This window comes from Bombina bombina, chromosome 5 (genome assembly GCF_027579735.1).
Source record: "Bombina bombina isolate aBomBom1 chromosome 5, aBomBom1.pri, whole genome shotgun sequence".
NCBI classification, from domain to species: Eukaryota; Metazoa; Chordata; class Amphibia; order Anura; family Bombinatoridae; genus Bombina; species Bombina bombina.
The window spans coordinates 566,647,720-566,673,171 of NC_069503.1; the positions used below are offsets into that span (position 1 = coordinate 566,647,720).

General features: G+C 36.8%; 1 protein-coding gene across 1 annotated transcript in view; it reads left to right on the forward strand.

Moving 5' to 3' along the window:
• SEMA5A (semaphorin 5A) overlaps window positions 1-25,452 on the forward strand; it is a 1,142,184-nt gene that overhangs the window by 490,949 nt on the left and 625,783 nt on the right. The window contains exon 5 of the mRNA XM_053715801.1: window positions 673-718. Coding sequence (XP_053571776.1) covers window positions 673-718 — 46 coding nt within the window. The remainder of the gene's footprint in view (window positions 1-672; window positions 719-25,452) is intronic.

Below are 25,452 nucleotides of genomic sequence, written 5' to 3' on the forward strand. Positions count from 1 at the left end.
AAGCACGGCTGTTGACTCTATGAAGAAGGGTAAGTTGGTGCGGCTCCATAGCACGCTATAGTTAAACATACACACTGTGTCACCTGCAGCAAAGTTACATTTACATTAGTTTTGAGAAAAACTAACGTAAATGTTACAAAAACCTAAATGAATACCAAATAGTTCAGCAAACAAATTTCCTTCAAATATAATTTTTCAGAATATTTATTACCATTATTAGTCTGAAACTTATTATTCACTACTGCACATGTCTAAATCTCACCTATCTGGCTATTGCATTAAATAACATAGATTTTGGCGAGTGTCAAGGCCTGACAATCACAAACTCGCATGCATGGAGAGAAATCACGCAAAATCTTTGGAAGCTTATTATGTTGTAATGTAGGTGTCTCTACTTCCAAAATCCTGCATAGTGAGATACACGCTACCAAGCTAAAATTTGCCTTTCTAAAATTGTTTGAAGAACCTCACAGTACTGATGATTGATGAAACGTCATAAATCATCTCACCACAGCAGAGAACTTTAGATCATCAGGAACTTAGGGAGCTTAGGAAACTTTATATTAGACTTTATAATTACCATTTAAAAATGTAAGTTTGATAACTAAGGTATCTGGTATAATTTTACTGTGATACTCAATATAATGATTTTTATTTATTTATTTTTTACAGGAACTACCTCTTCAGGTTGGATCTAGAGAACCTGTCTCTAATCCAGGTATGTTGTGTATTATATTGTATAACTAAGGTTTGCAGCATGTGTCACATTGTAGGGTCTGTGTGCAACATTTACAATCATGCTATGGGGTGCTTTAATTCATATTTATTCTGTTTTAAGCTAAAACCCAAATGTCACAGTTAGAAATTATCTGTGTTTGGGCATTATGAAGGACACTTACATTCTTCCGTGCTCATCCTTCAAGAAAGCACCATACATTATCAAGAGGATTCTGGAGCACTGACTGTACAGATACTGCAGACACAGAGTTCACTGTTATTTTATAGTAGCATATAAGTGAATAAGTATATACCCTACTCAGAGCAGAACACATTTATTTAATCTATGCATACAAATTGTATACAGTACAAGACAATGGCACTTGCTCCCACATTTGATAACTGGGGATGGGCCACAGAACTCAGAAAGGTATTTTTAATATTCCATGGTTGCTTTCAATTTCAGTGAAGTGTTTAGTCTACTTTACTGTGTGTGCACTCTCTGGGGGTAATCACTTCCAGGATCAGTCATTTCAAATAATAAAGACCAGATTCAAATAGTTTTGACTTTAGCAAACACTTTACAATATTATGGATTATCATTACTTCTATTATCTAACTTGCTTCATTCTCTTGATATATTTGATTTAAAAGCATATTTAAATAGGCTACGTAGCTGCTATTGGTGGTTGCACAAAGATGCCTTGTATGATTGGCTCACCCATGTGGATTGCTATTTCTTCAACAAAGGAATGAAGCAAATTAGATAAACTGGAATGTTGTTTAAAATTGTATTCTCTATCTCACTGGTTTTCAAACCTGTACTCAGGCCTCCCTAACAGTCCAGATTTTCAGGATTACCTTGGGTGAGATCAGGTAAAATAACAATGTTTACTAATCAGCTGATTATTTCACCTGTGCTCCAGTTCAGATATTCTCAAAATCTGTCCTGTTAGGGAGGTCTGAAGACAGGTTTGAAAACCAGTGCTCTTTCTGAATCACAAAAGAAATATTAAGGGTTTCATGTCCCTTTTAAAGTTTATGCAGATTAGCTATTTGTATATGCGGCTTATGTATTCAAAATTCTGCTTTCAAATTATTTTTATTTTGCCATTTAATAATAAATAATTTGAAATGTTATTAAAATGCATAAACATGTTTACACATAAAGATTTCTTGACCTGACATTCTGTTTGTCTTCAAAATTCATTATAACAAAATGAATATGGATTACATAATATAATTTGTTATTTCATAGTCTGTTTTTTTTTCTCATAGTCTTTGATCACTGTTGTTCCTATATAAGAAACAGACTTTTTTTTCAAAGCGTGCAACATTACTTTACTAAAACTTTAAATATCATCAAAGATTAAGCATTGTTATACATCTGGATGCATAATTAGTGGTAACAACCAGAATAATTTGTTTTGCCAAGTGAATATAAAACGTATTTCTTAGGAACACAAAGTTTGAATCTTGAGGAACAGACTCATTTTCTCTTCTCAAATTATTTTCATAACCTATCATTCATGTCTTAGAATTAAAGGGACAGTCTACTCCATAATTGTTATTGTTGAAAAAGATAGATAATCCTTTTATTACCCATTCCCCAATTTTGCATAGCCAACAGTGTTATATTAAAATACTATTAACCTATGTGATAACCTTGTATCTAAGCCTATGCACACTGCCCTCTTATTTCAGTTATTTTGACAAACTTGCATTTTAGCTAATCAGTGCCCTTTCATAAGTAACTCAACGGATGTGAGCACAATGCTATCTATATGGCACACATGAACTAACACCCTCTAGCTGTGAAAAATTGTCAAATGCATTCAGATATGAGGTGGCCTTCAATGGCTTAGAATTTAGCATAGGTGCCTACCTATGTTTAGCTTTCAACTAAGAATACCAAGAGAACAAAGCAAAATTGATGATAAAAGTAAATTGGAAAGTTGTTTAAAATATCATGCCCTATCTGAATCATGAAAGTTTAGCTTTGACTAGACGGTCCCTTTAAAGGGGTATATAAATGAGGTACACATAATGAAAGTATCAGCTACTTTTAATTATATTTAAATGTGTTGCTGGCTTTATAAATAAATAAATTTCTAATTTCTACCTTTAAAATTATTGCTACAATGATCATACGGTGGCACCAATGGAGCTAAAAGCTTTCATTCACTGTCTGGGCCTGGGATATTACCTTTTACAAAATGAGACATGACAATGATAAACAAACTGTATCTTTAATCTAAAAGCTGAACGATTTATAGAAGTTGTCATTTCTATTTTCAGCTACCAATTAAAACTTAAATTTCAATGTAGATAAAAGCAAAATTTTAGGGGCTTTATCAACCTTTTAACAGTATACAATTGTTGGCATCTGATGCATGTTGTAGATTATATTGCAGCACAGCGATGATGAAATGACAAACCTGAAAAAAATATGACATAAGACTGTCAGGGATAAGTAATCTGTCATTTTCTCGCTGTTATACAAAACCTTACCACTCATCATTAGGATTCATACCCATAAGGCAAAGATTCCTATCTTGTGCTGTTTATTTTCCTTGTAGCACTATGGAATAAGTATACTTGAAATATGTTTAATTAAGGATTTGCAAATACATATATCTGTTGCAAAGAGGAGAAAAGATAGAGAGAACATTTAGAAAGAAATTCTAAATGAAATTATACAAATCAACTTTGTATTTCTTTATTGAGTTATCTGATTCTGCAGTATACTGTATATGAATATTCTCTTCTCAAACCATTTCAATGGAAGGGTAACATCTTAGCACACATGTGAACTGTGTTTGAACATCTGATATTAATTCTATTAATATAGTCCTGCTTGCGGTTTTACTAAAGTTCCTGCAAGTTCTCCCATTGGGGCTTTTGAAGGACATTTAATTGAAATATATTTTGTAATCATATCAAGCAATTTGAGGACAAGTTGTTCTCCTGAATGCTAAAACAAAATGCAGCTAATTTATATATTTTAAGAGGGCAATACAAAGAAGAGTGAAGAGGTTTTCTCAAATCAAATCATTTTCATTCAAAGCAAGACCAGGCAGACCTAAAGTGACCACATAATCAGAAGACCAGTATATGAAATTATCATTATTAGAGAATAGAACAACTTCTGCATCCACAATTCCAGCTGATCCAGTAAGCAAAAATCACATTCAAAAGATGATTGGCAAAGTGCAATCTTCTTGAGTAATTATTGGTCACTAAAAAAAAATGTAACCGTTTATCATAAGCCAGACAATACACTTACTCTGAATTTTAAATAACATGTGACAGCCATCAGCCAATCACAGACTAGTATACGTATACACAGTAAAATTGTGCACATGCTCAGTAGGAGCTTGTGCCTGAGGAAGTATGCACAAGTAGGAGCTTGTGCCTGAGGAAATATGTAAAAAGACTTTTAGGGGCCGAATTATAAAGCTCCAAATGGAGCTTGAGGCCCCTGTTTCTGCGCAAGTCTGCAGGCTCACCAGAAACAGTAGTTATGGAGCAACGGTCTAAAGAGCGCTGCTCCATAACTTGTCCACCTGCTCTGAGGCTGCGGACATTAATCCGCCTGATCCTATACGACACCCCCTGCTAGCGGCCGAATGGCCGCAAATCTGCAGAGGGCGGCATTGCACAAGCAGTTCACAAGAACTGCTTGTGCAATGATAAATTTATCATGTGCGCAAGACATGATATGCTACATCGTATCATGTCCGCTCGCACTTTGATAAATTGACCCCTTAAAATTGCATGCTCTATCTGAATAATGAAAGTTTAATTTTGACTTTAGTGTAACTTTACTCATGTAAACCAGTCTCTCTGGGAAAGTGTAAATAACATTTGTAAATCACAGTAACAGTGGTTAACATAAATAATGAATTTGCTGCATATTGTTTTTCTTTGCTCAATTAAAATTTTATGTGGATTGGTTTCTATTTTATTGGCACATTAAAAACCAAGGCTTATAACTGGGAAATAAGTACATTTAAGGAAGTGAATAACCAAATTACTTTATATTTTAAAGTTACAGATAAGTCATATAATACATGATTTCCCACAGACAATAACTGTATGTATATACTACAGAGCTGGTATTTTTGTAAAGAAAGTGCAGACAAGACAAGAAAAAAGAGAAGGTATGGATGTTGCATTTAAAAGCTACAACGGACAGTGGCCAAGATTCCAATCTTCTTGCTAAACCCAATCATTTTCTTTCATAATTAATTGACTTCTTAACTTACATTAAAGGGATATGAAACCAAAATTTTTTCTTTCATGATTTAGAAACAGCATGTAATTTTAAAGAACTTTCTAATTTACTTTTATTGTCTAATTTGCTTCATTATTTTGATATCCTTTGCTGAAAAGCATATCTAGATAGGCTCAGTAGCTGGTGATTGTTGGCTGCACATAGATGCCTCATGTGATTGACTGACCCATGTGCATTGCTATTTCTTCACCAAAGGATATCTAAAGAAAGAACCAAATTAGATAATAGAAGTAAATTGGAATGTTGTTTAAAATTGTATTTATCTGAATCATGAAAGACAATTGTTGGGTTTAATGTCCCTTTAACGAGACATTCTGGTCAAAATTTAAATGCACATAGATGGAACTACATCTTTGAATAGAAACATATTTGCAATATACATGAATTGACAAAAATGCACCAGAAAAGACTAGAGAGTGTTTGTTAACACTTGTACTCACTAAACTGTGTCCCAGGCTTGCCTGGAGTGGCTAGACTGCAACAAATTGGTTAAGGTGGAAAGGGTATGTTAACCCTTTCTGTGCCAAACAAGTCAGTGGTGCAGGGTTGGTTAACCCTGGTTGTCATTATTAGGCTTTGAAATAATGACAGAGAAAATAAAAGGAAGCATGTGTGTTCAGAAAGTAATAAAATAAGAAGATCTGATTTCCCGAAAAGCTGGGCACTGTCACAAATTGATAAACTTATAAGGCAAATGTAGTGCTGAAAATTGTTATTAGCTTGCTTCTACCTGGAAGTGGTTTAACAGAGAGAATGGGTCCATAGAATAATTTTGGTCAACCTAGCCAAAGTTCCTACATAGATAATTAGTCCAAACAAATTTCCAAAATATTATTTAAAAAATCGGTTTAAGTCAGGTGTCAAGATACAAAATCTTCTTATCAGCGTTAATCCATCAAACAGAAGGGATAGTCCAATATAAGTCAAGTACAGTCACAGGAATCAAAATGCACATACACATCTGGCAGGCTGGGATGATTTTAGACCATAAGATTTGGGAGTGCAAAAAGTTGATGACAAAAGATAATACAAAGGGTATTGTGAGTAGTCATGGGGTACACAATCTTCTTCAGCCTATTTGTACCTTTATTTTCTTTTTTTAATTTTATTTTGTATGACCCCCCCCCCTTTCCTTTACCTTGCCTTGCAAGTTTACAGTAAATAATTGAGGTTCATACACCCGTCACCCCTGCCCCACACACATACACACTGCCACTGTCACTGCCAGCAGGTAAAAAGGTGGTCACTTTTTGTAAACAGGAGATATACAATATACAGACTAAACCAAGACAGATACACTTAATATTATTCAAGGATGCCAACTTGAATGTTTCAACACGTTTTATTAGGAAAAGACAGCAAAAAGCATCCACATCAAGATTGATGTGTGCATTGTCAAATCACATCATAAAAAATAGATGCGTCAGTACATCAAGACTGACACAATAATTGCGACAAGTTAATTTAAAAGGAAAAAGGTCTTGAGCAGTAAAATATGAGGTCCTAATATTGACAAGAGGTTAGTTTTAAAAATAACATAAATCACAGATACTTAAATAAAAAAAAATACATTCTAATGTTACCCAATGTAAATATATTACATACCACAATATTACTGTTTTCACAATTTGACTCATAATAGTAGTTACACTACTTATTTAAGTTTGTTTCAATATACCTCAAACTCTATTATTAAAATTGCATAATTATTTAATAAGTTCTATTCATGCTTAAGCCTAGATTAACCCCTTAATGACCGCAGCACTTTTCCATTTTCTGTCCGTTTGGGACCAAGGCTATTTTTACATTTTTGCGGTGTTTGTGTTTAGCTGTAATTTTCCTCTTACTCATTTACTGTACCCACACATATTATATACCTTTTTTTCTCACCATTAAATGGACTTTCTAAAGATACCATTATTTTTATCATATCTTATAATTTACTATAAAAAACATTATAAAATATGAGGAAAAAATGGAAAAAAACACACTTTTTCTAACTTTGACCCCCAAAATCTGTTACACATCTACAACCACCAAAAAACACCCATGCTAAATAGTTTCTAAATTTTGTCCTGAGTTTAGAAATACCCAATGCTTACATGTTCTTTGCTTTTTTTGCAAGTTATAGGGCCATAAATACAAGTAGCACTTTGCTATTTCCAAACCACTTTTTTTCAAAATAAGCGCTAGTTACATTGGAACACTAATATCTTTCAGGAATCCCTGAATATCCATTGACATGTATATATATTTTTTTCAAGACATCCCAAAGTATTGATCTAGGCCCATTTTGGTATATTTCATGCCACCATTTCACCGCCAAATGCGATCAAATAAAAAAAATTATTCACTTTTTCACAAATTTTTTCACAAACTTTAGGTTTTTCACTGAAATTATTTACAAACAACTTATGCAATTATAGCATAAATGGTTGTAAATGCTTCTCTGGGATCCCCTTTGTTCAGAAATAGCAGACATATATGGCTTTGGCTTTGCTTTTTGGTAATTAGAAGGCTGCTAAATGCCACTGCGCACAATTCGTGTATTATGCCCAGCAGTGAAGGGGTTAATTAGGGAGCATGTAGGGAGCTTCTAGGGTTAATTTTAGCTTTAGTGTAGTGTAGTAGACAACCCCAAGTATTGATCTAGGCCCATTTTGGTATATTTCATGCCACCATTTCACCGCCAAATGCGATCAAATTAAAAAAACGTTTTTTTTTCACAATTTTAGGTTTCTCACTGAAATTATTTACAAACAGCTTGTGCAATTATGGCACAAATGGTTGTAAATGCTTCTCTGGGATGCCCTTTGTTCAGAAATAGCAGACATATATGACTTTGGCGTTGCTTTTTGGTAATTAGAAAGTCGCTAAATGCTGCTGCGCATCACACGTGTATTATGGCTAGCAGTGAAGGGGTTAATTAGGTAGTTTGTAGGGAGCTTGCAGGGTTAATTTTAGCTTTAGTGTAGAGATCAGCCTCCCACCTGACACATCCCACCCCCTAATCCCTCCCAAACAGCTCCCTTACCTCCCCCACCCCACAATTGTCCCCTCCATCTTAAGTACTGGCAGAAAGTCTGCCAGTACTAAAATAAAAGTTTTTTTTTTTTTTTTTAAAGAAAAAAAAAAGCATATTTACATATGCTGTGTTTAGGATCCCCCCTTAGCCCCCAACCTCCCTGATCCCCCCCAAAACAGCTCTCTAAGCCTCCCCCTCTGCCTTATTGGGGGCCATCTTGGGTACTGGCAGCTGTCTGCCAGTACCCAGTTTGCACAAACAAATGTTTATGTTTTTATTTTTTTTATTTTTTTCTGTAGTGTAGCTTCCCCCCCCCCCCCCCCCACGGACCAACCCCCACCACCTAAATGACACCTAAGGGTTTTTTTTTTTACATTATAGGTCCCACTTTTATTTTGTTTTGGGACACATTTTTTCTGTAGTGTAGCGGTTCCCACCCGCTCCCTCCCCGTGCATGCACCCGCCCCGCCCAATCGTGCACGTGCGCGCGACAGTTCGCTCCCCCGGACTTCCCCGCCCATGATCCCGCCCCCCTCCACATGACCAGGGCCATCGATGGCCGCTACCCACCTCCCACACCAGCTCCCACCCACCAACGATACCGGCCATTGATGTCCGGTGCAGAGAGGGCCACAGAGTGGCTCTCTCTGCATCGGATGGCCGTAAAAGGTTATTGCAAGATGACTCCATATCGAGGCATCACTGCAATAACCGGAAAGCAGCTGGAAGCGAGCAGGATCGCTTCCAGCTGCTTTCCACACCGAGGACGTGCAGGGTACGTCCTCGGGCGTTAACTGCCTTTTTTCTGACGTACCCTGCACGTCCTTGGTCATTAAGGAGTTAAATGAAAACACAGAAGTTAAATATTTTGATACTTTCTACCTTTAAGTCATTGTGTAGGATTTCAAATGTATTATTCTCTCAGCATGTATTATAATAATAAAAGGAAACAATATAGCTCTTTTATTTGAACACTGTAAATATAGCATTAAATGGATAGGAAAATCTAAATTAAACTTGCATGATTCAGATAGAGCATGTTATTTTAATGGGTAAACGCACACAACCCCTAAGTTTTCAGAACGGGTAAACGCACACAACCCCTAAGTTTTAAAACAGCAATTTCCATGAAAACGGCATACAAGCCTATTCCTGACAGATCCTGCACTCAGCACATGAAATGAGATGAGACTGATACCGGATTCTGCCGTTGCTCACATATCCCGCCGGTTCTCCTAGGTAATGAGAAGACCCTAGAAAGGTCCTTAGACTTGTTTACCGCTACCTCCTTCCTGCTTACAGCAACTTAGCATAAAGCTCTGGGTCCTAAAATGAGGGTATACCAATGGCCACACAGGGAACTGCAGAGTATAGTGTTATTCACAAACTTCAGCAAGTCACATGACTTCAGTTGTAGTCTTCAGCTGGTGCTGCCGGATCTTTACCAGGGGTGTATGAATATACTAGAGCCATAGAAGTACTCAATGAAGAAAGCTAGTTCCTCCACTCGCAAAAGTACTAAAAAACAAACAAATCTTCTTTTAAAAGAGTAAATAATTACAATTTTATTCAGACATCAAAAAACATCATATACAGAGTAGAGAAAAACAGCCTGATGCGTTTCGGCTGTTTTGCACGCCGTACTCATAGACCATAATGTTGACCAAAATCTGTGAAGAGAATCACAAAGAATCACAAAGAAGAGGGTGCCTCCTAGTGTAGTACTGAGATAGAACAAATATATATCAGATCTTGGATTGAAATGGTACTCACAAGGGTGGCAGCACCAGATGTGCTAAATGGAACAAGCTGGGGACTCACAGTGGCCCAGCAACACTGACCCAAAAACGGATAGCAGGGTACATGATCTCCAGGTGATATGAATAGCAAATCAGGCTCAGGCTTCCATATAGTAAAACAAGTATTTATTATAAAATGGTATAAAAACGATGGATGTACAGTTCACCCACAGTCCTCTATTTATCAAAGGTCTGTCGGACCTGATCCGACAGTGCGGATTAGGTCCGACAGACCTCGCTGAATGCAGAGAGCAATATGCTTGCCATATTTAGCATTGCACCAGCAGCTCACAAGAGCTGCTGGTGCAACGCCGCCCCCTGCAGACTCGCGGCCAATGGGCCACCTGCAGGGAGGTGTCAATCAACCCGATCGTACTCGATCGGGTTGATTTCCGGCGATGTCTGTCCGCCTGCTCAGAGCAGACCACTGCTTCATAACTGCTGTTTCTGGCGAGCCTGCAGAAACACGGGGCCTCAAGCTCCATTCGGAGCTTGATAGATAGGCCCCTAAGTGAATAAAAACAATTGTATTTACAGATTGCAACGCAATTCTTAGCTTGTCTAGCTGTTTCCTCAGGCAGAGATGCCTGAGGAAACAGCTAGAAAAGCTGAGAAACGCAAAATATAAAGTTGTTTAATTTACTATCACTTTAAATCCAAAAAGCACTATACAGTGATGTCATAATCTAGCTTCTTTTCAACATAATAATTATATACTAGTACTGAGCATTAATTATTTCACTCATAAGAAGCTACTCAAATCTTATTCCACTATATAGTTATATTGAAACATAGTTAACAACCAATTTAACATTATTTACCTGATAAATTCATTATTCACTAAATATCAAATCGATAGTACAAAAACTAAATATTTCTAATAAACATATTTTCTATAACGCTGTAGGATAAGCATTTAAATCTAAACAAGCAGAATACCCAAATACACTTTTTTGAGAATCTCTGACTGCACTCAACTTTAATCGATAATTCTCAGTATTAAACTGATAAACAAAAATCAGATGCATCTTATACATTATTAACCATGACCCACTGAATCAAAAAGAGGTTCTCTAATGTGCATTTTCAGCTTAGATAGCTTGTCTCATATCACATCCTCTAAGATTGTATGAGGTGTGGGATGGAATCAACACATCTATGGATATTATATATACTGTAGATACCAAAAGCTGTGATCAGCTCGCCTACTACTAGATTCCCTATAAGGGTTATCAATAATTCCCAAAAATGTATAATGTCATTCTCAGAGTTAAATCCCACTGATACCTGAATTCTAAGTCTAAATATCCAAAAGACCTCCTGCTTTCTAAGGACATGTAATCTATCTCCTCCTCTGACTGGTTTTCTAATTGCCTCAATTGCGTTCCGTACAAAACTACTGACATCTTGACTATGTACAGAAATTAATTATTTGGCTAAGACTGAACATGGGTTATTATTTTTTTATATAGGAAAGATGTTCCCTAATCCATGTTCTTACATCCCTTGTTGTCATACCAATGTACTGTCCCCCACAATGGGAACATTCTATCATATAGATCACGTATTCTGTGTTGCATTTTAAACAGCCTTTGATTTCAAAGGTTTTTCCTGTAATGTATGACCTGAATCTCTTTGTGACTCTAGCATGGTCACAGGCTTTACATCTTTCACTACCACATTTAAAAAACCTATTAACAGTTAGCCATAAAGCTGCAGGGTCTTATACTCTTCTTTTTGAGCATACTAGGGGACAACAGACTGCTCAGGGCTTTACCTTTTGAATAGATAAATCGGCAACCTGTTTCCACTACTTGCTTTAAAGCTACATTGCCATATAAAACTGGCAAGTATTTCTTCACTATATTACAAAAATGGGTTAAAAAGACCGGTCTTTTATCTTCTCTTTTCCTTGCTTTCACTGTTAGCAAGCTCTCTCTGTCCATGCTATCCACCTCCCTGACCACCTTTTCAATAACCTGTTTGGGATATTCTCTATTCCTCATTCTACCAGTAAGCTATTTATTTTACTTCCTGTAATACCTTAATGTCCTTAATTATCCCCTTGGTGACATGTCAGGGATGGTTACCGGAGGCATGTAATAGAGCATTCCCTGCTATTGGCTTGCGGTACAGGTCAGTAATAACTTTTCTCCTTTGCACATCTCCCCTCAGTTCAACATCCAAAAAATGTATTTTATTTTTATTCTATTCATAAGTCACCTTTATGCATTTGTCACTGTCATTCAAAAAAAGTCTACAAAGGCAGCTGCTTCTAATTCGATCCCTTCCCATACCAGAATAAGGTTGTCAATTAACCTTTTATATGTTTTGATAGCTTTTCTGTGATGGTTTTTATCTTCATAGACCAGGGCATGCTCCTACCACCCCATAAAGAGGTTGGCGTATGAGGGGGAAAACCGTGCCCCCATCACAATGCCCTGTATTTGAAGATGAAAATTGTTTTCAAACATTAAATAGTTATTCTCAAATAAGAATTTAATAACTCCCACAATGTATAGCTTAAAGCCTACATCGTAAACAGTACCATGCTCCAAAAATATCTGATGGCCTTTAAACCCAAAGAATGAAGAATTGTTGAGTACAAGCAAACCACGTCAATAGTCAGCCAACTGTGGCTTTCCTTCCACTCAAACGATTTAAAAATGTTCAGAAAGTGTGTAGCATCCTTTAGGTGGCTCACTAAACCTGCAACCAAGGGCTGCAAGATACCATCTACCCATCCCTATAGTGGCTCCAGCAAAGAGCCTTTACCAGACACAATCAGTTTGCCTTTGATATTATGGAGGTCCTTATGTGTTTTAGGTAGATGATAGAAATTTGGCATGATAGGGTTCTTAGCATAGATGCAATCAAACAGATCTCTGTCTACAAACCCATCCATTAGGCCATCATCTAAAAGAGAGAGCAGATCTCTTTGAATCTGCTTCATAGGGTTACATAAAAGCTTCATATAGACTTCATGATCATTCAGCCTCAATGCTTCAAAAACATACCATTGTCTATCACAAACAACAATACTATATCCTTCACAATCTGATCATTCTCTTGTAAAGATTTCAAAGCTTTATTCTCTTTCTAAGTGAGATTAGGCTTTTTAACTTTAAGGGGCATATTTATCAAGCTCTGTACGGAGCTTGATGACCTGTGTTTCCAGGGAGCCTTCAGGCTCACCGGAAACAGAAGTTATGAAGCAGTGGTCTAAAGACTGCTGCTCCATAACCTGTCCGCTTGCTCTGAGGCCGTGGACAGAAATCGACAGAAATCAACCCGATCGAATACAATCAGGTTGATTGACACCCCGTGCTAGCGCGAATCTGCAGGGGGTGGCATTGCACCAGCAGTTCACAAGAACTGCTGCTGGTGCAATGATAAATGCCGAGAGCGTATGCTGTCGGCATTTATCGATGTGCAGCGGACATGATCCACTATATCGGATCATGTCCGCTCGCACAATCATAAATATGTCCCCAAGTGTTTTATTGTTTTTTTCTAGATCATTCAGATCCTCTGTAATCCTTTTCTGAAAAAGCTCTAATTGTTTCCCTCTAGACTGTGTAGGATAACATTTTGATTTTTCTCTTAGGCTTTTTCTCGATTCGGAAGACGATTCTATAGCTTTCTCACTTAAGGACATTATATCTTGCAAATTAAGGACTGTGCATTCATCCTCAAAATTCAAATCCAAATTCATCTCTCCTATATAAAAAAATAATAACCCATGTTCAGCCTTAGCCAAACATTTAATTTCTGTACATAGTCAAGATGTCAGTAGTTTTGCATGGAACGCAATTGAGGCAGAGGAGGAGATATATTACTTGTCCTTAGAAAGCAGGATGTCTTTTGGATATTTAGACTTAGAACTCCAGGGCTTTAACTCTGAGAATGACAATATAAATTATTGGGAATGATTGATAACCCTTATAGGGAATCTAGTATTAAGAGAGCTGATAACAGGTTATGGTATCTATATATAATATCCATAGATGTGTTGATTCCATCCCACACCTCATACAGTCTTAGAGGATGTGATATGAGACAAGCTATCTAAGCTGAAAATGCACATTAGAGAACCTCTTTTTGATTCAGTGGGTCATGGTTAATAATGTATGAGATGCATCTGATTTTTTGTTTATCAGTTTAATACTGAGAATTATCGTTTAAAGTTATTTGAGTGCAGCCAGAGATTCCCAAAAAAAAGTGTATATGGGTATTCTGCTTGTTTAGATTTAAATGCTTATCCTACAGCGTTATAGAAAATATGTTTATTAGAAATATGTAGTTTATGTATGTTGTTTAATTGCACACTATTCACTAGGATGAAAAGTAACTGTTTCAATATAACTATACTAGTCCTAAAGCCCGTTCACACGGGCCGTGTTGTGTTATATCTAATCTCTCTCTCTCTCTCTCTCTCTCTCTCTCTCTCTCTTCTCTCTCTCTCTCCTTCACTTGCCGGTCCTCGCGCTGCTTTGTTTCACTGATCGGCTGTGCTGCCGGGTCCTCGCGCTGCTGCCGGGTGGGTGCGCGTGCGATCAGCTGCAAGAGTTTGTCTGAACTGCGCATGACGGCTTCAGACAAACTCTTGTCTTTTATAATATAGGATAGGGCCCCATTTATCAAGCTTCGAACGGAGCTTGTGGGCCCGTGTTAAAGACCGCTGCTCCATAACCCTGTCCGCCTGCTCTGATGAGGCAGACAGGAATCGCCGCAATTCAACCCGATCGAATACGATCGGGTTGATTGACACCTCCCTGCTGGCAGCCGATTGGCCGCGAGTCCGCAGGGGGCGGCGTTGCACCTGCAGCTCTTGTGAGCTGCTGGTGCAATGCTGAATACGGCTGAATACGGAGATCCGTCGGATTAGGTCCGCAAGACCTTTGATAAATAGGCCCCACAGTGAAATAAGATTTGAGTAGCTTATTATGAGCGATAAAATTAATGATCCGTACTAGTATATAATGATTATGACATCACTGTATAGTGCTTTTTGGATTTAAGTTGTACATTAGAAGCAAAAGAGTTAAAGTTCAGCACAGGCACCGGTAGAGGTTGGGCTATTTAAGAAGCCCCAGAGTGCTGTAACATTATGGTCTATGAGTACAACGTGCAACACAGACGAAAAGTGTCAGGCCATTTTTTTTCAACTCTGTATATGATGTTTTAGGATTTCTGAATAAAATTGGAATTATTTACTCTTTTAGAAGATTTGTTTGTTTTTTCATGTTATTTTAAGACACTTAAATATGGTTTGTTCTTTTGGTATCCCTTGTTAAAAAAGAATACACACATATCCTACACTAGTGGGAGCTAGCTGCTGATTGCTGCCTGCACACATTTGTCTGTTGTGATTGGCTGACTAGATGTGCAGTGATCAAGTGCGGTAGCCCCGCACGAAACACGTATGCAGTTTCCTGTTTTGCTGCCCTTCTGATCTCTCCGGACATGGAGTGATCAGTTTTCCCTTTGTTTGGGTATTTTTCTATGTCAGTATCTGTTTTTATGCTTATCCCAATAAATTCCATTTTATCTATGTTGGATTACCTTGTCATTGTGTCCGGTGCAGCCATACTACCTGTATACACAATTGCCTGCACACATTTGTTTGTTGTGATTGGCTGACTAGATGTGTTCAGTTGATTGCCAATAATGCAATGCTGTTCCTTCTGCAAAGTATAACAAGAGAATTAAGTTAAAGGGACACTGAACCCAAATTTATTATTTCGTTATTCAGATAGAGCATGCAATTTTAAGCAACTTTCTAATTTACTCCTATTATCAACTTTTCTTCGTTCTCTTGCTTTCTTTATTTGAAATTTGAAGGTTTTTTTTGGGTTCAGTACTCTGGACAGCACTTTTTTATTGGTGGATGAATTTATCCACAAAATCAGCAAGGACAACATTCTTGCATTTCAAATAAAGATATCAAGGGAATGAAGAAAATGTGATAATAGTAGTAAATTAGAAAGTTGCTTAAAATTTCATGCTCTATCTGAATCACAAAAGAAAAAAAAAATACTTCTATTATTAAGCAAATGTAATAATAGAAGTAAATTTGAAAGTTGTTTAAAATTGTATGTTTTATACCAATTATGAAAGACATGTTTTTGGTCTCCTGTCCCTTTAAGTTAGAAAAAAATCTGTGCCAAATAATTTGAATGATACTTTTTACATTAACTTTAAAACCATTCACCATATAATTTTAGGTATAATTCCTCTGCCATCAGGAGTTCTAAATGAGTAACCTGCACATCAGATGGCTATCTGAAAGGGATACAGAGGTGTTCCCAAAGAACCATGTACACTAAATAAATAGTTGAATGGACACATTTCCTTTAAAATGCACAGTTAACTTGTTAGTAGGATAACCTCATGCTTATTCTTGAAGTCCTCATAGGGTTTGTCTTTACCACCTCAAATAGAAGTTTAGTCCATGAATCATCTACACTTTCTGTGAAGAAGTGCTTCTGCAAATTACTCTTGAACCTGCTACCCTTCTACTTAAGATAATGACCTCTTGTTTTGGTGTTGCACTTTTTGTGAAAAATGTTTACAGTCTCAACTTTATTATACTCATCCACGTGCATTGCGGTTTCTTCAACAAAGGATACCAAGAGAATGAAGCTAATTAGATAATATAAGTAAATTGCAAAGTTGTTTAAAATTGTCTTCTCTATCTGAATCATGAAAGAAAATGATGTGACTATGTTGTTTTACAAATCCAAAAAGTAATCGATACAGGATTTTACCCAATTCTCTGCATCCTACATCAGTTACGATTGCCAACCCTTCTTTATTTCCATGGATCTCTCTAATTTGGCCAAACATTTTTTTACAGTTGCCCAGGCTACCTTATTTATCTACTCTTAGAACATTTTTCTCCCTTATTTTTTACGACTTGTAAAATCTTTATTTCAAACATTTAAAATTGTAGTCTGGTACTCTTATTTAGTTAATCATTTTACATATCTGAGAGTTTAATGTTCTTCTTCCCACTGTGCCTTAAATGAGAAATAGAATTCACCAGGGGTCAAGTCCTACAAAAAAAGTGTGACAACTCACCAAGACTTCCACCCCCCCTCACAATAAATATTTTCTTTATACACACACACTGTATTTATATGTATATAATATAAACACTTTGGTTAATGAAAGCAAATTAAAACCAATGAAGGGTTGAATGGTTGCCTTTGGGCACAGAGTCTCACCCACTTAAGGTGCAATAGTCCTATTTCTGCTGAGGGGAGCTAAATAACCCCAGACCAAGCCACACAGAAATGTAAGCATCATGTGTTCCACACAGTGCAGTTGATCACACAGCAGGACCACTGACAGGCTTGCATTTAATGTATTGTAGGAAGTGTTACTGCCCATTACTAGAGGATCTCACTATCCCTCTAAACAGACTGTGCTCCAGCTCCTCCCACTAGCAGCAACAGTGTTTACTGAAGTGTTGCTGATCTCTGTCCAGGCAGAACTTAGTTCCACCTGTAAAAATAGTGCAGGAACTCCGTTCCCATGGGTTCCTGACCGTTGGCTTGATCCCTGGAATTCACAGATTTGCAGACAGTTGTTGAATGTATTAAGCTAGACTGTGTGAATAAAGATGATTTGTTGCATCAAACTGTATAAAATTGTAAAAAAAAATGATTTTTCCCCCCAGCAACTACTGTATAATTTGTGGATTCCTTAAACTTCCTAATTTTCTTAAAAAAAAGTTGGCAGCATATGTTTGGTTTAAAAGAGTATTACATAATTGAAAGACTCATCCTATGTTCCAGCACATGTAGTATTCCATTTAAGAAGTTGAGGAACAAATAAAATGACTTGGACATTATGACCTTAGGTTGGATAAATCTCAATAAGATGTTGGATGCCACTGTTATCAGTAATTTTTATGAAGAATTGCCTTACTGATTCTAATAACATTTTATGTTTTGTTCCATAGCACATAGCAAGTGCTTGTGACCAGTGACCTTTAAGAACAAAAAATTAAGAATCATATAATCTACAGTACCATGAATCTCCTGCGTAGTTTGTCATATTTCTTTTATGTCTCTTAAAGAATAGGACAATTACTTTCTTCAGTAACTGAAACTTAATAGTGACTGCTGTGAATAAGGTTTGGATAGGACTAAAGAATTTTCTTTGTACTTAGACTGTTAAGTGTAGTAGGTGATCTGGGGACAGGAGTCACAGTAGTGTAAAAAACAAAACAACAAAAAAAGAAAAAAAAAAAAAAGAAAAAAGGTTTAAACTACTCTAATCAGAAGTCAGAAATGCATTTGACAAGCAAGTTCACAGCAGTAATAATGATGGTTTGAGGATTATTAGACATATAAAAGGACAACTGTGGTTTTTGAAAGCACAGCTATTTGTGTTCATTCTTCTTTCAAAGTATACATCTATTTTCAGTTCCTTTTTTTTTACTACAAATAATAATATTTCACATACAACAATGCACTAAAAGCTTTGTCATGTCTGAAAAATCCAGACTCCCATGTAAAATTATTGATCATGCTTCTTACACACTTATATATCTTTTTGTTTATAGTATTATGCTTCTTAACACCCACTATTTAATTTAATAAAATAAAAATTACCTCATGTCAACAAATGTGTTGTTTTATTTATTTGCTTATTTTAGATATATATAATAGAATAAATTGTAGTAATATTGTGTGTGTATGTGCTCTGTGTTTTTGACAATATACATATTATATATTCACAGGCAGCTGGGAGCACATTGTTGTCTTGAAACAGGCTCCTATTGGGGCCGAAATCTCAACTATTTTGCTTTCATACTAATAAAATATTTTTGTACTTCTAAGTTAGTGCCTGAATTATTGAAACCCTTTGTACTAATAGTATGAAGCGCCTGGGCCTGTGAACAAGAACACAAGGATGAGTGCATGAACCTGGACTTTAATCCAGCACAAACTAATAATAAGCACAATTTACAAAAGTTATATTGCTATGTAAAAAATCACAGAGAGCCACCCGGTGAGATCAGAAAAATGGAAAGTATTTATTGTCTATCCATCATAAATACTTAAATCACATCTTAACAGTCCTAATCAATATCTTGCATATATCTATAGGTTTAAATAACCAAAAAAGTTATGAATGTGAGCAATCTAAAAAGACTTGGAAAAATAAACGGCCATATATAATATAATATACTGGTAGAGTATAGACCATATTAATTCTATTCAAAAGCCCAACATATATTGACCCATGGGTTTTAAGCAATATCACATTTATGCAAAAAAATAAACTTAAGTACACAATCACAATTGTTAATATCAGACTTCACAATAATAATCGTAGTATATAAGATGTAGCGCTATAACGTTATAAGTTGTTAACGTAAAAATAACAGTTCCACACTCTAGCAAGAATTGAATGCTGAGATGTAAACATAGACACACAGTCTCAGGTGTATTGAGGTGTTAACATATGAAAAGCAATTCCATATTCTTGCGAGGATCAATGCTGATATGCTGGAATATAGACAGAAGTGCACAATCTCTTATTAGTTGTCTTATACAGAAACTTGTTATTGCATTTGTAGTTTAAAGTCAGAATCAGGCAGAAAAGCACAGATAGTTTTTAATGCAAAGGCGGACAGAACAGAAACAGTCTATTGGCACAGCGTCCGTATGTTAATAAGCAAGAGACCAGGTTTGTCAAGGCAAAACAGCCTACAGCTCACCAGACCATGGTACATGAAGATTCAGCGGTTTAGAGCTGCCCCTCCGTCTCCACATCGAGTAGACTGTATGTCCCACTTGCATTCACCTGTTCCAACGGCCACGGTAGCATATGAGTAAAATGCAGGCTGTTATTTTCCAAGATTGGCGTCCCACGCCTCCAACTTCACAGAGGCATGACTTTCACGCTACGTGCGTTTCACCCTTTGTGATTAGTGTAGGGCTTTCTCAAGCGTCATAACATTGTTGCCATTTCAGTAACTTTTTTTTTATTTTATTGAGGTTTTCAAATAATACAATCATGTACAAACAATGTGAGAAGTAACATATTGCTAACCGTTACATTACAATAATATCTTAACAATAACAACAAGAAGCATTAGAACAGCATAAATGTTGCAGTATGTATTAGAGTTAGAACCTCTTATTTCAAAAGTTAACATTCAGCTCATAATAATAATAATAATAATAATATATATATATATATATATATATATATATATATATATATACAAAAAAAGTGATAACCAATCCTGTTGAGCTTGGGGGGTAGGATAGGATCAATGTTATGTTGTTCTACAAGATATACTTATAAGAAAGGGAGTTAGGGTGCGGTATAGACGAGACAAACCGCGTATTTAACCCTCCTGGTATAGGAGGTTTATTATAGTGTGGGGGGGGGGGAGGTGATATTTTGTGGATGGCAAGCAAATTAGTAATCAGAACACCATATCTATTTTGAAAGTTTTCAGGTCTCCTTAGAAAGGCAAAAATAACTACTGCATATTTAATTAAGGTGAACAAGCTTCAATAAAGCGAAGAGCCTCATCTATGTGGGTAGGCTAGTCAAACGGTAAGCCAATGCAATACTCAGCATAGTAAAGCCTAAGGATTCAAGGTAATATATATATATGTACATTCTGGGGATGGAAACTATATATGATAGTATCAGTGCAGGTCCTGCCCGCACTCAGAGTGAGCAAATCAAGTTTTTAGAGCACAAATTAAAAAACCAAAGAGTTCAGCCATGCTGTCTGCATCAGGGGAGGCTATAGCAGGTGCCTCTATTCATAAGCCAGAGGCACCAGAGTGTCATATATGGGAGAGATAAAAACAAGAATAACAATAAAGTAGAAAAGCTCTCTTAATGTCTGTTAACAGAAAGGTTCGGGTTCAGCTTATAACGTCATGTTTAACCTCTGAAGGGGATATAAGGGTCCAACCACACTTACTCTAGGTTTTAGTCATGAGGTAAGGCTATTGCTGTGTACTTTACACTAATGACTGGCTATTTGTGGGACAGAATATTGGCTAGTAGATAGGCAGGATGGACAGGGTAGAGGTAACAGCCAACGAAATTGTGAATCCTCAATTTGCACTGAGGAGCAGGGCATTGTATAAGGTAAGTTAGTGTGGGGCAAAATGTGTATAGAGCAGTGTGAGGACAGTTATTGAGATAAGTGAATACCTCTTCTCCTTGTGAAAAGTTACCCCTATCTTCCGGGCGTGGGCCCAACACCCAGAAACAGGGAAGGCACATCAAGAGACACATGTATCCATCACCAAGGGAAAGGAGAGCAGAACCCTCTAAACCCTGTAGTAGCTTGGAATAGAATACATACACGCGACACCTCAATACATTTAGCTGTGGATAAGAAGTGAGGTAGGACAGTTTCAAACACTTACAGATCCCCCATTTGCCCCTAGAGCTATATAGTGATGCTAACAATACAGTAGTGGGTTAATTTCAAACAGTGTATTCATTCTTGTGTAGCCCCTACCATAGACTCTGGGTAAGGTATATGAATACTCTAAAATAGACTGCTTTCTATCTGCTACATGGCCTAATGTAAGAAAAGAAGCAAAACAAATTACGCTATTGTTGAACTGAATCAACTCTTTAGCATACTCCTAAAAGAACATAGTGCAAGGTAAAAAGAGGACAGGATTTTGTACATGTAAAAAAAAATTGTTAGGTGGTTAGCTAAATCAAAGAAGGTATTACAATACACGGTTCATGTTGGGCTAAGAAGATTGCCTCTAGGGGGAGTACTTGTAACCAATATTATTCCCAATACGCTATTACCTTGGTAAGCAGAGTATAATAGGTTTGATGTCTCCTACTCATGGTACGTAGAAACGCAACAAATAGGTTTGCAGGGACAAGCTCTTAAAATAAATGCTAAATTGCGAACATATAGGCTAATATTGCTTTCATAACATAAAGCGAACAAAATGGTATACATTATGAAAATTACAACAGTGAATAACATTGTATCAATACAAAGGTAATTATCACTCCTCATCTATAACACATTATAAATAAACAGGTAGCTTTGAAGCATAAGAGATAAACAAAGAGATACCTCAATTAGGCAGAAGATTGTAATGTAATATAACTCTAAAACATATAACCAATACCCACTACCTCCAGGACAAGCTAAGAAGAGTGGAAGCTCCGTAGAGCCAGCGTGTCAATTAGACATCATATAGTTACGATAATAATATATTGCTAGGAGAAAATTTGCCCACCAAATAATGTATGTCCTAAACTTGCAAAATAAATGATGTATTAACCTCAAAAAAAAAAAAAAATAGAGAGATAAAAATAAGTCACTCTGTACCAGGCTTTTCAAGTCCGTATTATAAAACTGTTATCCCATACCTGGAAATAATTTTAGCATTATCCTTTTCATGTGACATGAAAAACATGTTGAAAACCTAGGGGGAAAAAAAAGTCACTCAACACCGACCTTTTTGCCTTGACTTCGTGCTATTATGATAGAGGTCTCCGCACAATCAATTACTCTAAATTGGATTCCTGGTGGGGCTAACGCAACATAACCCTCTATGGTGCTATTGTTGCTGTGACCGACATCTGCTGAAAGCGCAGGAAGATTTGAGCTAATAACGATCACTTCGGTTTCTCTGCCACAACTCTTCGGTTCACCGGATGCAGTCGATGAAAATCACCACACATTGCTGAGTCAGGCCGTTAACAGGTGCCCGCGGTGTGGTTGTACCCTGCTCAGGTTCAGAGTCAGCTGTGCTAATTGTTTCCCTATCCATCTCTTCAGCCTTGGGTCTCAAAATTGGGTCAGCCCTAGGAGCTTGTACGGTATACTGCATGTGTGCTTCCGTGATTCCTCTCCATGCTTTCATCACATTGGTCTCAAGGCTCACAAAATGATTACGCAGTAGGCAGTGCATCGACTACAAGAAAGTGCTGCTGTAAAGTTCCATCGTGATTACACCTCACTTCACCAGTTTCTGTACAGGTCTGCCCCTCAAATGAGTGGAAGAGGTAATCAGGGCAGTACAGTCTCTTTGACTAAGTCTCCACAGGATCCTGAGATGTGGCTGCCCCACGAGGCGCTTACACGAGGGCCTCTCAAAAAGTGTGCTGTTTCCCCTTTCGCAAGTATTTCCTAGTCTCTGTGCTTCTTGTCTAAGTGCCTTAATACTTTGGCCAGACTGTAAATAGCAGATTAGACTGGTCAGAGCGGTCAATTATAGTTTTAAAGATGCTAGTTAGCCGGTGCTATGAGGCTGTATGACCACTCCGTCCCAGTGCTGGATCCGCCCCCCGCATAGAAGCATGCAAATATTATTTATCACAAAGAGGACAGCAATATAAAAAACATACCCAATTTGTACTTAAGTTACTTAGTTTGATGTTAGAACATAATTATTTTTTATTTGATAATTTTTTTTATAGACAACTAATGGGTACAGCCATGGGGGTGTGTTGTGCCCCCACGTATGCTTGTCTTTATCTAGGCATGTGGGATGCAAACAATATTATTGATGTATCAGCACATTATGAACTGATGATTGATCTTTGGACACGTTATATTGATGATGTCCTCCTGCTATGGAATGGTACTGTAGAGGACCTACATACCTTCATGAGAAGTCTTAATGATAACTCCTGTAATTTAAAGTTTACCTATGAGTATAGTGATTGTAAATTAACCTTTCTTGATTTAAAAATTATGAAGAGGGGAAATACTCTGTCACTGAATCTCACAGGAAACCTACCTCAGCAAATACACTGTTGTTGGCCAGTAGCCATCATCCTAAAAGCCAAATTGAGTCCATCCCTGTGGGACAGTTTCTTAGGCATCGTAGAAACTGCTCCACATTTGATGGATTCGTGTTTCATGCAGTGGATCAAGACAAAAGATTTATAGCCAGAGGTTACCCAACCAAATGTATCAAGGAAGGCTATAAAAGAGCCCAAGCATCAGATAGAGAAACCTTACTATACAAGGATAAAGAATGTAAAAAGTCAATAGTAAGATATACTTCAGTCTATAATAATAGATGGCAGGACATTAGAGCTATTTTAAAAAAGCATTGAAATCTCCTTACCCTAGATTCAGAGGTAAAAGAAATTGTAGGGGAATATCCATCACTTACGGCTAAAAGAGCACCCTCACTTAAAGATAAACTTGTGGCTAGCCACTTTATAAATAAAATTTTAAATGAAAATTGGTTAGCTAAAAAGAAAAAAGAGAATGGATCTTTTATATGTAAAAAAATGCATTATCTGCAAGTTTATGCTTAAAGGGGATAAAATTGTTAATTTGGAAGGGAGACGTTTCAGAGTGAAGGGACATATAACATGTAAAAGTAGTGGAGTAATATATCTGGTGACGTGTACTTGTCCCAGATTCTATATAGGTAAAACCTATAGAGAATTACATGAAAGAATCAAAGAGCATAGGAGAGATATTCTGAATGAGAAAATTAAAACTAGTGGAATTGCTCAACATTTCCAGGAGCATCATCATAGTTTAGATACAGATTTAAGATGGATGGGGTTGGAGCTAATTGATTTAAAGGATAGAGGTGGAGATATTGATCAGTTATTGTTGAAGGCAGAATGCAAGTGGATCTATAATTTGAATTCTTTAAAACCCAAAGGCTTAAATGAAGAAATTAATTATGCTCCCTTTCTTAGCTAATAATCTATACTCAAAAACTTTTCACTCCATATATATATATACCTATATATGCTCTATATGCCCGGATATTAACTTTGTAGATAATTTTAGCTGCAGTAAAGATATCTGAAAAAATGAATTATATACGGTTGAATACCATTATTGATATTTTCCTTGTTTGAACCGTTATTATTTTTGAATTAAACATTATGCTTTAAATTCCCACTTTCTTATTGTTTAAAAACATGAATTTATATGTTTATAGGTACATATTTGAGGTATCATAAGTTTGTAAAAGACTTTAAAGAATTTATGTGAGCATAGTGAGCAATCTAGTTAATATATTTCACCGGAACCTATTTGAGGATGGATATAAAAGTTACTGAAATGGCAACAATGTTATGACGCTTGAGAAAGCCCTACACTAATCACAAAGGGTGAAACGCGCGTAGCGTGAAAGTCATGCCTCTGTGAAGTTGGAGGCATGGGACGCCAATCTTGGAAAATAACGGCCTGCATTTTACTCGTATGCTACAGCCCTGTGGCCGTTGGAACAGGTGAATGCAAGTGGGACATACAGTCTATGTGGAGACGGAGGGGCAGCTCTAAACCGCTGAATCTTCATGTACCATGGTCTGGTGAGTGTTATACTATGGTCTGGTGAGCTGTAGGCTGTTTTGCCTTGACAAACCCGGTCTCTTGCTTATTAAAATACGGGCGCTGTGCCGATAGACTGTTTCTGTTCTGTCCGCCTTTGCATTAAGAACTATCTGTGCTTTTCTGCCTGATTCTGACTTTAAACTACAAATGCAATAACAAGTTTCTGCATAAGACAACTAATAAGAGACTGTGCACTTCTGTCTATATTCCAGCATATCAGCATTGATCCTCGCAAGATTATGGAATTGCTTTTCATATGTTAACACCTCAA